The sequence below is a fragment of the Monodon monoceros genome, unplaced genomic scaffold, assembly GCF_005190385.1.
Source record: "Monodon monoceros isolate NGI ecotype Baffin Bay Population unplaced genomic scaffold, NGI_Narwhal_1 Super_Scaffold_20, whole genome shotgun sequence".
NCBI lineage: Eukaryota > Metazoa > Chordata > Mammalia > Artiodactyla > Monodontidae > Monodon > Monodon monoceros.
The window spans coordinates 107,062,890-107,079,489 of NW_021703777.1; the positions used below are offsets into that span (position 1 = coordinate 107,062,890).

The following is a 16,600-nucleotide window of genomic DNA, read 5'->3' on the forward strand; positions in this document are numbered from 1 at the left end:
ATTCAACCAAAAAATATTTATTGACTACCTATCATGCTGGGTGCTGAGGATACAGAGGCCATTGCTTCCTCATGGAGCTTTCTTTCCAACTAGGGTGTATAGAAAGGAGCAAAGTGAATAGAAAATAAAATAATTATAATATGCAATAAGTACCTTGAATTTATTCATTCAGTAAATACTATTTGATCACCTGTAATAAAATTGCAACCTTTATCGCGAAACCAAGATCGTTAATTTCTCATATACATACGTGAATTTTTTTTTTTTTGTGGCTGCATTGGGTCTTTGTTGCTGCACGCGGGCTTTCTCTAGTTGCAGCGACTGGGGGCTACTTTTCGTTGCAGTGCGCGGGCTTCTCATTCTTCTCATTGCAGTGGCTTCTCTTGTTACGGAGCATGGTCTCTAGGCACGTGGGCTTTAGAGCGCAGGCTCAGTAGTTGTGGAGCATGGGCTTAGTTGCTCCGCAGCATGTAGGATCTTCCTGGACCAGGGCTCGAACCCATGTCCCCTGCATTAGCAGGTAGATTCTTAACCACTGCGCCACCGGGGAAGTCACTGAAAATTTTTGTCTAAATACATATTCCATATGTGATACCTTCTGGAAGTATATACACTAAATTGGCAGCAATGACTTCCTCTGGAATGTAGAATTCTGGAAGATTTTTTATTTTCTTATTTTCAGTTAAACATATTTCCTGATTTTTTTCACAAATGATATGTAGTTATGTAATAAAAATTATTTTTGTGAAAAAAATTAAGTACAAAAATAAATGTTTGTGTATGGATAGGAAAAAAGCCAGAAGGAAATATACTAAAATGTTATCAGGGGTTAATTCAGGGAGGTAGAATAATATGTAACATATTTTCTAAATTTCTTATATTGAATATAAAGTTCCTTTCCCAAACTAAGCATAAAGAGATGTATAGTGTTTGAGGCACATTGTGTTTGGTTTCTCGTGGCCACAGTCCCCAACAGGACTGTGTGGCTGTCTAACAAGCAGGGTCTTGAGAGTCTGTTACCAGGTGCAGGCAAGCAACAAAGACAAAGGCATTTTTATATGGTGCATGTTTCTTTCTCACTCTTGTTCCTTGAGTTCAGCTGATAGCTGAGGTTATTCTATTTTCTTGGCCAACCAGGCTTTTCTTGTCTGCCAGTAACTTTCATTACATTTGGTTTGACTTTATTTTAGTGTTATTTTATAGTTTGCGACAGAAGAGGCAGAAAACTTGATAGCTGCTTGTGTTGCTCAGTGCACCACTGGATTTTATTAAAATGTTTCAGTTTCAAAACACAAGTGTGGTTTCTATTCTGTATATGGAGCACAGCAGTGTGTGGTCCATTTTCCTCTGGAGTGCTTTTTCTGCTACAGCAGCTTTATTTTATTTCCTAGCAATTACCAGTGATAACATCCAATACCATCGTGAGGTGCCGATCTTGTCGAACATATATCAACCCTTTTGTATCCTTCATTGATCAACGTAGATGGAAATGCAATTTGTGCTATAGAGTTAATGATGGTGAGTTTCAGATTCTTAAAATAAGTGTGTTTTATATTTTAAACATTTTGACATTTTTGCCGTTATCTGGTCTCTCTCTCCTCATTGCTTTAAAAACTTCCATGCCACTTTTAATGGAGAGAATACAGGCTAGGGACACTTCGTTTTGGCTGGCCAAGGGAATAATTGATAATGAGGAGAGTGACAGGGAGGGGAAAGTAAAAAGAATTCGTAAAACCAGCAGTGAAGGCCATGCAGATGAGATCATGCAGACTAATTATGCTTGACCCTGACAAGTTAAGGTTGTCTTCTGTTTGTACATTTGGTTCATTCAACTCAGTGTGGATCTCTGCCAGTATGTGTGAACACATGTGTGCATGTGTATCTATTGTCCCCTTTAGTCATTCTTAGGTCCTCTTTGTATAATTGCTTTCCAGTCTGTGTTTCTGTCTGACTTCTTTTCCATGTCATGTGATATAAGAAATAGGACACAAGCCTAAGAAGCAAGATTACTTGTATCCTGGTTTTCTCATCAGATTTCAGTAAATAAGTTTTTTATCCTTCTGATTTATTTTTTTAAAGAGGGCTTAAGGCATTAGTTTTTATCATTAGATCTTCACAGAACTGTTGTAAACCTCATAAATATTGATGATAGAGGAGTTTATTTCTTGGCGTGTATGTGTGTTACTAAATTTGTACTGGATTCCTAATCTTATCTAGTTCCTGAAGAATTTATGTATAATCCCCTTACCCGATCTTATGGAGAGCCTCATAAACGGCCAGAAGTTCAGAATTCAACCGTGGAGTTCATTGCTTCTTCAGATTATATGGTAACTATTCAGTGTTAAAATTAGTCATGAGATGCAATTGTATTGGTCATTTGTAAATTGCTGTTAAGTGAATTCTTGTCTAAATTTTGAAATTGTCCATAGTATGAATTTTTTGAAATAGTGCTGAAAGTTTATACTTAATAAATAGAAAGCTCTTTGTAAAGATTACTTGATCTCCTAGAAGAATGCAGTTATATCACTAAGAAACATCGGTAATGTTTCATGATGAGCACTAGCATCTACAATTTGCTGTCATTTTGATTTGATTACTTGCATGGAATGAATATAAATATTCTTTTTACCATTTTCCTTAAACAGAAAAACTCGTGTTTTTGCCAAAAACTGCCATTTTCAGGCTCTTAAAGATATCACCATCTTACTGGTTCACCCAGTACAAATATCAAGATAAATGGATATTAACTTGAATCTGACTTTTCTCTTTCCACTTGATCATAAAATTCTACCTGTTTTTTAATTATACTGATTCTTCAGATCTCATTCTTCTTTTCCACTTACAAAAACAAATTCTTCGCCTAAGTTCTGCTCATTTCATTATTATTTCTACTCATTTAAAATATCTGTATAATAACTTGCATTTCTTCTGTGTCCTCACTTCTAATCTTTGTTGTCTGCATAAATGTAAAATGTTGCTAGTGGGAAAAGGTGAATAGGGACAGCTAATGTGTATGAAGTTCCTGGTGCTTGACCCATTTCCTTCTTTATTTCTGTGATTTTTTTATGATCCTTTGTGTCCAATTTCGCATCTGCCCAACTACTGTTTTCTTGTCTATTTCCATATTAATATATTTTCCATTTTAACTCATGGTCACTTTTACTCTCAACAACTTCTTCACAACTTGTTATATTCCCAGCTCTGTTCTGGCTCCTTAGGAATCCGTCTAATTGAAGTGGCGAAGTAAGAAGTAATCTTTAATTTTTAGCATATGACCTATATGATTCTTGATTGGCATATCTTCTTTTTTTTTTTTCTGAATACACTCAGTAAATATCCAGTAGTAGTTGTGATATAAAAAGAATAAATTATACCTACTAAATACGTTACCTTATTTCTATTCCTTTCAGCTTCGTCCACCTCAACCAGCAGTTTACTTGTTTGTTTTAGATGTGTCTCATAATGCAGTGGAAGCTGGATATTTGACAATTTTGTGCCAGTCACTGTTAGAAAATCTAGACAAGTAAGAATTTTTTTACTCATTGTATGTGTGTGTGTGTGTGTGTGTGTGTGTGGTATGTGTGCATGTATGAAGTGTTTATTAGCAGTTTATGGGGTTGGTTTTTATTAAGTTTGATTTCATTCGTTTGTCACTAAAAGAGTACGTCCTGGCTACTTTAGAATAAAGATCCTGCTACTTAGATTATTATGATTTATGACTTGATATCTGATTCTTAAAACCATAAAAGTTTTAATACTTGGTAAGGAATTTAGATCTCATCTAACTTTCTCTCTGACTTAGCAGATCTGAGCACTGGGACTCAGAAAATTCAACTTAGCCAGGGTATCAAGAGAGAAATGAGAGAAATCTAGCTGTAATTTATGCCTGAGCAAGGAGTTTTTCATAAGATAGTTTAAAATGTGCTAATGAGAGAATGAGCCAAATAAAGGGAAGGAGGGAATTGATTTTGTGCTGAATATTTCAGGAAACCAGAAACTGAACAGGCACATTAGTAAGGAGCTTTATTGTGGAAGTGGAAACAGAGTATAGCATAGGGTGCTTATACTTGGCTTTAATTCCTACCTGTGTGTCTACCAGTATTAGTCATGAAGGAGACGCGTAAATAACTTAAAAAATGAACCTTCCAAATCTCTGGAAAACAAAGTTGTTTATACATTTCTCTTTCTACTCCAACACTCATAAGAAATATGACTTAAGATTGTTAGTAAGAGTAGTTTCCTATTGCAGTGATTCTTGACATGTGTAGAGGTGTAGGGGTGGTTATGTATGAATATTTTGTCAGAAGTACTAGGTTATTCCAAAAGGTTCTTTTCCCCCATCTTCCATTTGAGTTTGAGAGTCCTTGCTCTACTGAGTGCTAGCTGTAGCCACCATAATTGCATATCACTGATCTTGGCCTGTGAATAAACTGATAACATTGAGACATTCAAGATTAAAAACATCCATAGACATTAAATGATTTGCTTTTAGATTCTGTTAGTAACTTGGAGTTTTCATATTTTTATCCTTGATTGAAGCATTTGCCCTTTTTTAAGTCTCAAGTGCTTAATTCAGACATAACTTCAGCATTGTGTGGCAATGGAAGACCCTCTGCAAAGAAATAGTTTTGTTTTTTTTTTTTTTTTTGCAGTACGCAGGCCTCTCACTGCTGTGGCCTCTCCCGTTGCGGAGCACAGGCTCCGGATGCGCAGGTCGGCGGCCATGGCTCACGGGGCCCGGCCGCTCCGCGGCATGTGGGATCCTCCCGGACTGGGGCACAAACCCATGTCCCCTGCATTGGCAGGCGGACTCTCAACCACTGCGCCACCAGGGAAGCCCCAAGAAACAGTTTTTAAGACTGAAGAGTTAGCTTGCTGGAAAAGTATATGAGAATATAGCCCTAGAAATAGGAGCCAGTCCAACAAAGATGAGTGACTGTGAATTCAATGGACTATGCAAAGCCAAAAAGATAAAATTGGGAATGAAAAATAGTTTTTAAAATTATCGTTTCTTTCTTTAGGCTTCCTGGAGATTCACGAACAAGAATAGGATTCATGACCTTTGATAGCACTATTCACTTCTACAATTTACAAGAAGGATTATCACAGCCTCAGATGTTGATTGTATCTGATATAGATGGTAAGCAGTGAATAAAATAAAACTCTGTTTATTAATAAAACAGAATTTTGGAATTAAGCCTACTTTTTTTTACAGTACATCTTGTCGTAATGCTATATGGATAATTTAGCCTACTTTGGTATTTGTTTTAAAATAACTGTTTTCCTGGAAAATACTTGATTCTAAGTTTTTTACACCCATGTGTGTGTACTCATACATGCTCGAGCACACACACACATATAATACATACAGCATATATATATATTTAATAAAGCAATATTATGGTACCCGTTAACATGTATGGCCTTAGAAAAACTAAGATTTTTTAATTCAAAATTCTTTTGGCTTATTTATCATTTGCTTAAAATATATGTTTTCCCTATAGATGTTTTTCTACCTACACCGGATAGCTTACTTGTGAATCTGTATGAAAGTAAAGAGGTGAGATTGATTTTTTTCTTAAAGTATTTCTCTTACTTCAACTGATTACTAAAATGCTGAACATGTGTTTACTTGGTGTATATTAACATTGCAGTAGACAATGTAGGTAGATATCTGTTGACTACTCACTTTACAGTCCTCCGAAATGCAGTGGCACGTACTATACTCTGGAATGTTTTAAAGAATAATATTGCTTTGCCTTCTCAGTAATTCAATTTTTAATCTTTGTTTTCCCAGCTTATAAAAGACTTATTGAATGCATTACCAAATATGTTCACCAATACAAGAGAAACACACAGTGCCCTGGGTCCTGCGCTCCAGGCTGCCTTTAAATTAATGTCTCCAACAGGTGGCCGTGTGTCTGTATTTCAGACACAGTTACCTTCCTTGGGGGCAGGACTTCTGCAGTCCAGAGAAGATCCTAATCAGAGATCAAGCACAAAGGTATTTTATATTAGTTTCTCTGTCATATTTAAGATCGTGTCTTCTACCTCTATAGACTGTGTAATTGTTTGTTATTCTATTTTTCTACTTCATTGATAGTAAAAAAAAAAAAAGAAAACTGGTTTTCTTTTTAGAGAGTTTAATTCAATTATTGTTTTGTTTTTGTGTTGCAGTGTGTTCTTTTTATTACTTTGTTTACAAGTCATAGAAATTTAGAAATTATCTACTCTAACCCTTTCATTTTACAAATGGGGAAACAGATTAAATGGTCTTGCCAAAAGTTATTAAGTATTTTATGGTAAAGATGTGACTTGATTTTCTGACTCCACTGCTCTTTTCTATTTCACAAGTGATAATACTTACTAAGTCTGAGATATTATAATTTAACATGCACATACTAACAAACTTTTTTATTATAAAGGTAATATAAATCATTGTATAAAACTTGGAAAGTGGAAACAAATATAAGTCAATTATCTCACTGTCAGGGTAATAGCATTTAGTTATACAAATACAAATAAGCATAACTGGGTATCATACATTATTCTATATTTTTTAAATGACTTTTTTCATTGAAGAGTACATAGCATTTTCTGAGATTTCTGAAAATCTAAAAATTCTCCTGAAAAAAATGTTTTTTAGTAAATGTGAAAAACTTGATTTAATTAATTGCCTGCTAGCTGTTGAATAGTTGTCGCCAGTGTTTTCACTATTAAAAAAAAAAAGAATATGAGGCTGAATATTACTAGGGTTTTACATGAAGATTTGGTCAGGGTATTTTAATCCCTATTTCAAATAATAAATGAACTGGGACAATCATTTTTGTTCTGTGCATAAGTTTTGTCTGACCTCAACTTATATATATGTATGAAAATGCCATTACAACTAGTTATGAGTATGAATTAAACACGTTTAATAGTGTTATAAATCTTTAGCCACGTATTCGTTTTTTCCGTAAGATGAATTCCTAGAAGTGAAATAATTGGATCAATGAGTATAAACTGTATTTAAATTACTGTTGTATTCTACTTACTGGGGATTTTATCAACCTGTACTCTTAAGGACTCATCTTCTAGCCACCATTAAGTATTGTTGCTTTTTTATTCTTTACCAATTTGCTAAAGAAGAATAGCACTATATTGTAATCCATTACAAAATACTGAGGTGTTTTGAACAGAGGAGAGTGTTTACTGATTCTTCGATACAGTTTTAGGGGTTTTTTTCTCAGTTAACTTCCAGAAATGTTCTCTATCTGCCTGGGACTCAAAACCTTAAGTATCTCCTCCGTTTTAAACTCTGATATAATAGTCATACACTATAGTTAAGAAGATTGAAACATTTTGTTGTGCAATGTAGCATAGTAATTAAGAACTTGGAGCCCGGCTCTTGCATTCTTAACTCTTCTCCGGTGCCACCTCCTCAGCTCAAACGTCCTCATACCAACAGGAAAAACTTTCCTTAATCTGTTATTCTCTCATGTTGTTATGTAACAGTATACGTACAGTAATGGGTAACAGCACTCACTCTGGAGCCAGACTTCTTGGGTTTATTATATTCCAGCATCTACCACTGAATGACAATGTAATTGGTCGAGTTACATAATCATTTTTTTTGGCCTCAGTTCCCTCATCTGTAAAATGTTGGTAACTCTATGAGATATATGTTATTATGAGGGTTAAATAATTTATATAAAACATCTGTGCTGGCACATAAGTGCTTTATAAATGTTAGCGATTGTTATTATCCTCATAGGAAATTTGTGCCAACTACCTAGACATTTTAAAAACTCCTTAGTTTGATAGGGGGACAGAGGATATCCTCTTCCTTATTTTAACAGACAGAAATATATGCATAATTCAAGGTTTCTAGCTCTTACTTTATGACCTGTTGACTTAGGTTGTACAGCATCTTGGCCCTGCAACTGATTTTTATAAGAAACTTGCTTTAGATTGCTCAGGGCAGCAGACTGCAGTGGATCTGTTCCTTTTAAGTTCACAGTACTCTGATCTCGCTTCTCTAGGTAAGGAGATATCATTGTGTTTATCTGTTTACATAAACATTTTTAGCATATAATTAAATCTAAACTCTTTACTAAGAGTTCTCAATAGTTTGGGGAGAAAGATGTGAATTAGATAATGTCTATGAAAATTACCCATAAACTTTAAAGCACTATACACATATAAAATGCTATTATGGGTTGTTGTTGTTTTTTTCAAATACAATTCCTTTACCATTCTGCTCAACAGTAAATTCATTATATATTTTACAAATGTTTGTGTTTCTCAGATATATATATTATCCCCATTTTGACCACTTTAGTTTTTTTTCACTACGAGTTAGATTTCTTCATAATACAGAATGTGCACTGCTATTGGACAAGTAGAATATTATTGTTTCTGTAGCTAATACTTATATTTCTCTCTAAAGCTTGCATGTCCAAGTATTCTGCAGGGTGCATCTATTATTACCCATCTTTCCACTATACTCACAATCCTTCACAAGCAGAAAAGTTACAAAAAGATCTAAAACGATATCTCACAAGAAAAATTGGATTTGAAGCTGTTATGAGAATAAGGTGTACTAAAGGTATGAAATTATATAAATTATACTTTATATTATATACTTTTGTCAAAATTAATAAGCATTCATATACTGATGACCTTTGACTACCTATAATGATCATAAAGGATTTTCTGCTTGATCCAGTTAGCTATACCCTGTTATAAATATACTTATTAAATAATTGCCCAATTTTTTAAGCAATTTGAATAAGTGGCCAAAGGTAATGTTTTGCTTTATTAGAAAGAACCCAAGAGAAAGTCCACATTGGAGGTGATTTCAGAAGAATTTGAGGAATAGGGAAGATCTTAAGTGAAAATCGTCAAATTAATAATCTTTGCCTTCCTAATCATTCAAATGGTCTTCAATTTACATCATCTCTTTTATGTGAATGTTTGCTGGAGGGATTCTCATCCCTTATTTTAATTCTTAAGTAAGTTGTATAGTAACCTTCAATTGTTTAATTTTGTACGTTAGGTCTTTTTTGTCTGACTTCAAATTACCTATAGGAAATTTTGTCTGACTTCAAATTTTGTCTGACTTCAAATTACCTATAGGAAAATATTATAAGATCGTCAATACAAGTTAAATGTGTAGCCTCCTTTTATATAACCTGCATTGGTGTTTTTGAATTGATATTTTAGAACCTCCACCAACAATCCACTACTACTCTCCAGTTATCCTTTTGATTCAAAATCAGAGATATTTTTCATTTTAAAAAGTAGCTTTAGGGCTTCCCTCGTGGCACAGGGGTTGGGAGTCCACCTGCCGATGCAGGGGACGCAGGTTTGTGCCCCGGTCCAGGAGGATCCCACATGCCACGGAGCAGCTGGACCCGTGAGCCATGGCCGCTGAGCCTGCGCATCCAGAGCCTGTGCTCTGCAGCGGGAGAGGCCGCAGCAGTGAGAGGCCCGCATACCGCAATTAAAAAAAAAAAAAGTAGCTTTAGCCTGAGGTAAAGATACTAATGTTACCTCATCTTTTATAACAAGTTTTCTCTTCTGTAGGTCTTTCCATGCACACTTTTCATGGAAACTTCTTTGTCCGTTCCACTGATTTGTTATCCCTCGCCAACATCAATCCTGATGCTGGATTTGCAGTACAGCTGTCAATTGAAGAAAGTTTGACGGATACTTCCTTAGTGTGCTTTCAGACAGCCCTGTTATATACATCAAGCAAGGGTAATGTTAACAGAAATGAAATATAACCTGCAACAGTAATTCTCCCCTCCTTTCACGTGCTGGGAGAATAGGGAGAAAGAATGAACACCAGTGGGAAGTAATGGAATTTGTATTAGTTAATCAAATATATGTTCCATTCTTTTTTTTATATTCATTTTTGAATCTTTAAAGATATCTTTTTTGACTTGTGGAAGATTTGTATTCCCAGGATCATGCTATTATAATAACTCATACTAAATCCACCTGTGTCATCCTGAGCATTCTTTCTTTCCCCATAACATAAGAAATTCTGCATGGCGCTTCAGGCCTACATTTGTTATTTCATAGTCTAAGTTTTCTGGTATTTTATTATGTTGCGTATAATTTAGAATGAGTGATATTAAGATAAAACCAGAACCTAATGTTCGACTATATAAAAAATATAATATATGTTCATAGTCTTTGTTCAGATTTGGAGAATGTTTAATTTTCTTTAAGACATGTTTACTGTAAAACTTTGTTTTTGCGTTTCAAAATCAAAATTAAATGGTGATTTAATACAATCAAAACAATAGCTTGAATAATATTTTGACCTGTCTGCTTTCTTTCTTTCTTGGTCTAATGTATTTTGCAATGACATGGATCCATCCTTTCATTAGGTGAGCGGAGAATTAGAGTGCACACCCTTTGCTTGCCAGTGGTCAGTTCGCTAGCAGATGTGTACGCAGGGGCTGATGTACAAGCTTCCATCTGCCTCCTGGCAAACATGGGTGAGTAAAAAAGTGAAGCAACATGTGAAATATATTTTCCTGTCCTAAAAACTGAAACCTGGGCATTTTTTTTACCCTAGAAATCCCTTATTTAAAAAGTATATGTTTTGGGCTTCCCTGGTGGCGCAGTGGTTGAGAGCCCGCCTGCCGATGCAGGGGACACGGGTTCGTGCCCCAGTCCGGGAAGATCCCACATGCTGCAGAGCGGCTAGGCCCGTGAGTCATGGCCTCTGAGCCTGCGCGTCCGGAGCCTGTGCTCCGCAACGGGAGAGGCCACAACAGTGCGAGGCCCGCATAACACACACACACACAAAAAAGTATATGTTTTACATTTTCATTTGCAACAGTGTGAATTGGACTGTTCTTATATTTCTTATTAATTCTTCAGTTTAAAAATTATGTGTGGGATTCATAATCACTAATAACTGGTAACAACTCAAATGTTTTTCAAATGGTGAATGCGTGAACAAATTATGGTACATCCATATAATGGAATATAACTCGGCAATAAAAAGGAATGAACTGTTGATATGTGAATGGGTGTGACTCTCAAAGGCATTATGCTAAGTGAAAGAAGCTAGACTCAAAAGACTACATACATATGATTCCATTTATATGACATTCTGGAAAAGTGAGAATTATGGGAGTGAAGAATAGATAGTGATTATCAGGGTTGGTAGCAGGGGGAGGATTTCACTACAAAGGGGCAGCCACAGGGGATACTTTTAGAATGATGGTTATTGATTGTGGCAGTGATTACATGGCTATGCATTTGACATACATATATGACACTCTGAAAAGTAAATTTTACTATATGTAAGTTTAAAAAACTCCTTTGGAGAATTAGTATAACACAGTGTTTTGTTTTTAATGAATTTACCTTTTAGATGAATGTAGAGGTAAAATGAACCTTGTTATTTTCCATGTAGTCCTGGACAAAGATAAACATTATTACTTATTTTGGGAAAAAGTTTAATAACATTTACTAAGGACCCCAATATTTTAATTATCATTTTTATCCTATATTTCAAATTAATTATACTATAACTATTTTTCAATAATTGTTTTATTTTTAATATTTGGGCATTTGTATCTCTGTTTTACTGAAATATGTACCTGGAGGAAAATAAGTTCCACACTGATATCTGGCTCTTCATTGTCTATATTTAGGGAACCTGTGTTTAGTTTGCCCTCTTTTTTTGTTGACTAAGGAATGCTTTGACAGAGGAGATATTAGAGGATCGTAAGGGATAATTCAGATTGCAGAACTTGCATTGTTTATGCAGAAAAGAACGATGCTTTATACACTTGACTTCTGTTTGAGTAATGAAAAGATACTCAGAGCTTTCTCAGAAGTAGATGGATGGTACATCTTCTCTAATATCAATAGCAATTAAGTGTTTTTAGACTTAAAAAGATTAAAACAAAAAGGTCCAAAACAATCTAGATTTGTTCTGATTGTCAGATTTATTCAGATTTAGTTCCAAAATTGTCTAATGAGCAGATTTTTTTTTTTTTTTTTAATGGCTGCACCTCACGGCATATACATGAGCTTAGCTACCCAGCCAGAGGTTGAACCCACACCCCCTGCAGTGGAAGTCTTAACCACTGGACTGCTAGGGAAGTGTCCAGATGCTTTTAAATTGAGGGAGCAAGTGAAATGTATTTTTCTAACCTAAAAATGGAATTTTTGTTGCTTTCTTAAATATTGCATGTAAATTGTATCTCATAGTATTCATTGGCATCTAATGATTAAATTCTTTTTCATTTTGGTTGCTTTATAGCTGTGGATCGATCAATTTCATCAAGTCTATCAGATGCAAGAGACGCCTTAGTGAACGCTGTGGTGGATTCATTATCTGCATACGGCTCAACTGTCTCAAATTTACAGCACTCTGGGTTGATAGCACCCAGCTCCCTCAAGTTGTTTCCTCTCTATGTTTTGGCCCTTCTCAAACAGGTAGTTCTCTATATACTGTTAGATTTAATAAAGTCTTTTGAAATTCTTGATACATAGGTGAAAAATGAAACCTAGGTTTTCTGAGGGGTTTTAAATATTTGATTAGCCAATTATGCAGCTTAGCATTGGAAAAGTTTTGAACAGGAAAATGTGAGTGGGAAATGACGGTATACAAATACATGATGAGTCTCATACAGCCATATGCTCTCAGTTTAACATGTGGGAGCAGCTTGAATAATGGTGTGCGTATAGCGCACTCGTAGTGTGTGCTCCTGGAAAGAGACTTGAAGGAAAGGATCTACTGTTCATTGAACATCTTCCCAAGTCTTAGGCACCACAATAGGTGTTATATATACATCATCTTATTTAATCCTTACAGCAGCCTAGAGAGGTGAGTATTATTTTCCCTGTTTTTCTTATGATGACAGTATAGCTTTGAGAAGCTGAGTTACTTGCTCACATACCTACCTATTGAATGTCAGAGTTGAAAATTGAATCCAGGCCTGTCTGCTTTGAAGGCTGTGCTTTTTCCATGATTGATGGTATATATTTGTTTTAATATTTGTCCACTATATTTATGTTTTACTGAAAAATGTGTATCGTTTTTCCATGTAGAAAGCATTTAGAACTGGTACAAGCACACGCCTGGATGATCGTGTATATGCCATGTGTCAGATAAAGTGTCAGCCACTTGTTCATCTAATGAAAATGATTCATCCCAACCTATACAGGATAGACAGACTGACAGATGAGGTATGATTTTTTTTTTCAATGTGTTTGAAATTTTTTAATTTAAATTTATTTGGGTGTCTTGATTCTACAGCTAAGGTAGTAGTGTATTATTAGCAATTTCTTCCATCTGTTTTCCCCCTGTGGTAATAATACATTAAATAAGGACACTAACTATGGATTTGATTGGACAATAGGACTATTAGATAGTGTCATAGTTACAGAGTTTTCAAAAATAGTTTCAGGGCTTCCCTGGTGGCGCAGTGGTTGAGAGTCCGCCTGCCGATGCAGGGGCATGGGTTTGTTCCCCGGTCCGGGAGGATCCCACATGCCGCGGAGCGGCTGGGCCCGTGAGCCATGGCCGCTGAGCCTGCGCGTCCGGAGCCTGTGCTCCGCAACGGGAGAGGCCACAACAGTGAGAGGCCCGCGTACCGCAAAAAAAAAAAAAAAAATAGTTTCATATGGGAAGTAATTCACCTTGTGGGTTTGCTTACATTTACTGCAAAGGTATGCTATAGAGTGGGCAGTTTCATCTATATTTTGAAGATATTGACTGTTTCTGATGTGATCAGAGTGAAACTTTGATTGTATTATTGTAAACCAAATCTGGTATCCAACAGTATTTTTTTTTTTTTTTGCGATATGTGGGCCTCTCACTGTTGTGGCCTCACCCGCTGCGGAGCACAGGCTCCGGACGCGCAGGCTCAGCGGCCATGGCTCACGGGGCCAGCCGCTCCACGGCATGTGGGATCCTCCCGGACCAGGGCACAAACCTGTGTCCCCTGCATCGGCAGGCGGACTCTCAACCACTGTGCCACCAGGGAAGCCCCAACAGCATTTTTAATATGCAAATATGTAATGTCTTTTTTCTTCCTTGTGTTAAAACTCTACTTTTTGGAATCATCTCTGTATTTTGTTACTGGAGGAATGTAAAAAAGTCCTTTGCAGCAGATTTAGTAGTCATACTTTTAACATATCCTGATCCCAGAAGGGAAGGAAATGGACAGGTCATTTACTTATTCATGTTTTTATCTTTTAAATTTGAATACATTCAAGAATCTTTTAATTTAAATACATCTGAGCGTCTTGATTCTACAGCCAAGGTGGTAATGTATTATCAATATAGTTGACCCTTGAACAACGAGGGGGTTAGGGGCACCAACCCCTGTGCAATTGAAAATCCATGTGTAACTTTATAGTCAGTCCTCTGTGTCCTCTGTTCTATATTCAACCAACTGCAGATCATGTAGTACTGTAGTATTTATTTATTTATTGAAAAGAACTGCATATAGGTGGACCCATGTAGTTCAAACCCATGTAGTTCAAACCCATGTTGTTCAAAGGTCAACTGTAATTTTTTGCATCCTACAAAATTCTCAAGTATCATTTTTCAGTATTTCATAAAGAGCTAGTGGCCATTAGCTTCCAGCCTGTAATAATAGTAATGTAAGTACATTCACATTCCATCTTTTTCTTTTCAGGGTGCAATACATGTTAATGACAGAGTGGTACCTCAGCCACCTCTTCAAAAATTGTCTGCAGAGAAACTGACACGAGACGGTGCTTTCCTTATGGACTGTGGCTCTGTAAGCACCCACTACTGACAAAAGCTTAACACTTCCAGCTGGCAAAAGGAGAAACACTTACAGGGTCCAGCTCTGTTATCACAGATCAGGCAATGAAAGGTGGATTAGGAACCCAAAGGCAGTAAATTGGTAACTGGCACAGGTGATCAATTTATTTAAGAGAAGTAAAGAGATAAATTCCTGTCTTCAACGATTTTACCATCAAGAATCATAAAATTCAAAGGGACCTCAAGAATTTATCTAGTTTAACTTGATCCATTGTCTGAAATGCCATTAATAATTAGGAGTTCAGGAGACGTCATTGGACAGGGTGGTGGTGAAGGGTGTCAGAATGGGCAAGATGGCTTCATAAATGATGCCTTGTGAGCAGGAAAGGGATTCTGATAGCCACAGTATGGGGTGGGGCAGGAATAGGGTAGGGGTGGAAGGCATTAGTTAAAGTCCAGAGACAGTAATTGAAATGATGGAACTAGTGGGTAGGATATAGAGAAAGTCAGTTATCCTGGTTGAAGCATTACATTCCTGTTGGGAAAAAGGTAAGGAAAGCAATAAAATATATTTTATGAGAAGCCTTGACATTTAAGCAGAGAAGATATGAACCACTCTAGATTCCTGAATGTAGATTCCAAATGTGCCAGTTACAGGTTTCCTTTTTTACTTTCATGTTTGTTCCTACTTGATTTGAGTTAGTATACTTTGCCTCTTTTATGCTTGATAATTTTGAGAAAAGTAGCTATACTGGGTTTCTGATTAGGGAGTTTTAATATTTTGTTATTGTTATTTTTAGGTTTTTTACATTTGGATTGGAAAAAGCTGTGACAGTAACTTTATAGAGGATGTGCTCGGGTATCCGAATTTTGCATCAATACCACAGAAAATGGTCAGTGGATTTTGTGTACTTGTTTAAAATTTGTTTTGTGAGATAAAATTCCCATGAGTCACATTTTAACCATTTTAAAGTGTACAGTGCATTAGTTTTTAGTATATTCACAATGTTTACAACCATTTCCAGTATCTAATTTCAGAGCATTCACCTCAAAAAGAAACCTATATCCCCCAGTTATTCCTTTCTTTTTTTTTAATTTAATTTTATTTATTTTTTTATACAGCAGTTTCTTATTAGTCATCAATTTTATACACATCAGTGTATACATGTCCATCCCAATCGCCCAATTCATCCCACCACCACCACCACCACCCCGCCACTTCCCCACTTGGTGTCCATACGATTGTTCTCTACATCTGTGTCTCAACTTCTGCCCTGCAAACCGGTTCATCTGTACCATTTTTCTAGATTCCACATACATGCGTTAATATACGATATTTGTTTTTCTCTTTCTGACTCACTTCACTCTGTTTGACAGTCTCTAGATCCATCCACGTCTCTACAAATGACCCAATTTCGTTCCTTCTTATGACTGAGTAATATTCCATGGTATATATGTACCACATCTTCTTTATCCATTCATCTGTTAATGGGCATTTAGGTTTCTTCCATGACCTGGCTATTGTAAATAGTGCTGCAATGAACATTGGGGTTCATGCGTCTTTTTGAATTATGGTTTTCTCTGGGTATATGCCCAGTAGTGGGATTGCTGGGTCATATGGTAATTCTCTTTTTAGATTTTTAAGGAACCTCCATACTGTTCTCCATAGTGGCTGTATCAATTTACATTCCCACCAGCAGTGCAAGAGGGTTCCCTATTCTCCACACCCTCTCCAGCATTTGTTGTTTGTAGATTTTCTGAAGATGCCCATTCTAACTGGTGTGAGGTGATACCTCACTGTAGTTTTGATTTGCATTTCACTAATTATTAGAGAAATGCAAATCA

At 36.1% G+C, this 16,600-nt stretch overlaps 1 protein-coding gene across 8 annotated transcripts in view; it reads left to right on the plus strand.

Moving 5' to 3' along the window:
* SEC24B (SEC24 homolog B, COPII coat complex component) overlaps positions 1–16,600 on the plus strand; it is a 94,943-nt gene that overhangs the window by 69,114 nt on the left and 9,229 nt on the right. For all 8 annotated transcript variants that reach the window (XM_029235378.1, XM_029235381.1, XM_029235383.1 and 5 more), the window contains 14 exons: positions 1,392–1,518; positions 2,218–2,327; positions 3,411–3,523; positions 5,022–5,140; positions 5,505–5,560; positions 5,798–6,004; positions 7,901–8,024; positions 8,432–8,590; positions 9,571–9,744; positions 10,383–10,493; positions 12,278–12,453; positions 13,069–13,206; positions 14,664–14,768; positions 15,556–15,648. In XM_029235378.1, the coding sequence (XP_029091211.1) occupies positions 1,392–1,518; positions 2,218–2,327; positions 3,411–3,523; positions 5,022–5,140; positions 5,505–5,560; positions 5,798–6,004; positions 7,901–8,024; positions 8,432–8,590; positions 9,571–9,744; positions 10,383–10,493; positions 12,278–12,453; positions 13,069–13,206; positions 14,664–14,768; positions 15,556–15,648 (1,812 nt within the window). The remainder of the gene's footprint in view (positions 1–1,391; positions 1,519–2,217; positions 2,328–3,410; positions 3,524–5,021; positions 5,141–5,504; positions 5,561–5,797; positions 6,005–7,900; positions 8,025–8,431; positions 8,591–9,570; positions 9,745–10,382; positions 10,494–12,277; positions 12,454–13,068; positions 13,207–14,663; positions 14,769–15,555; positions 15,649–16,600) is intronic.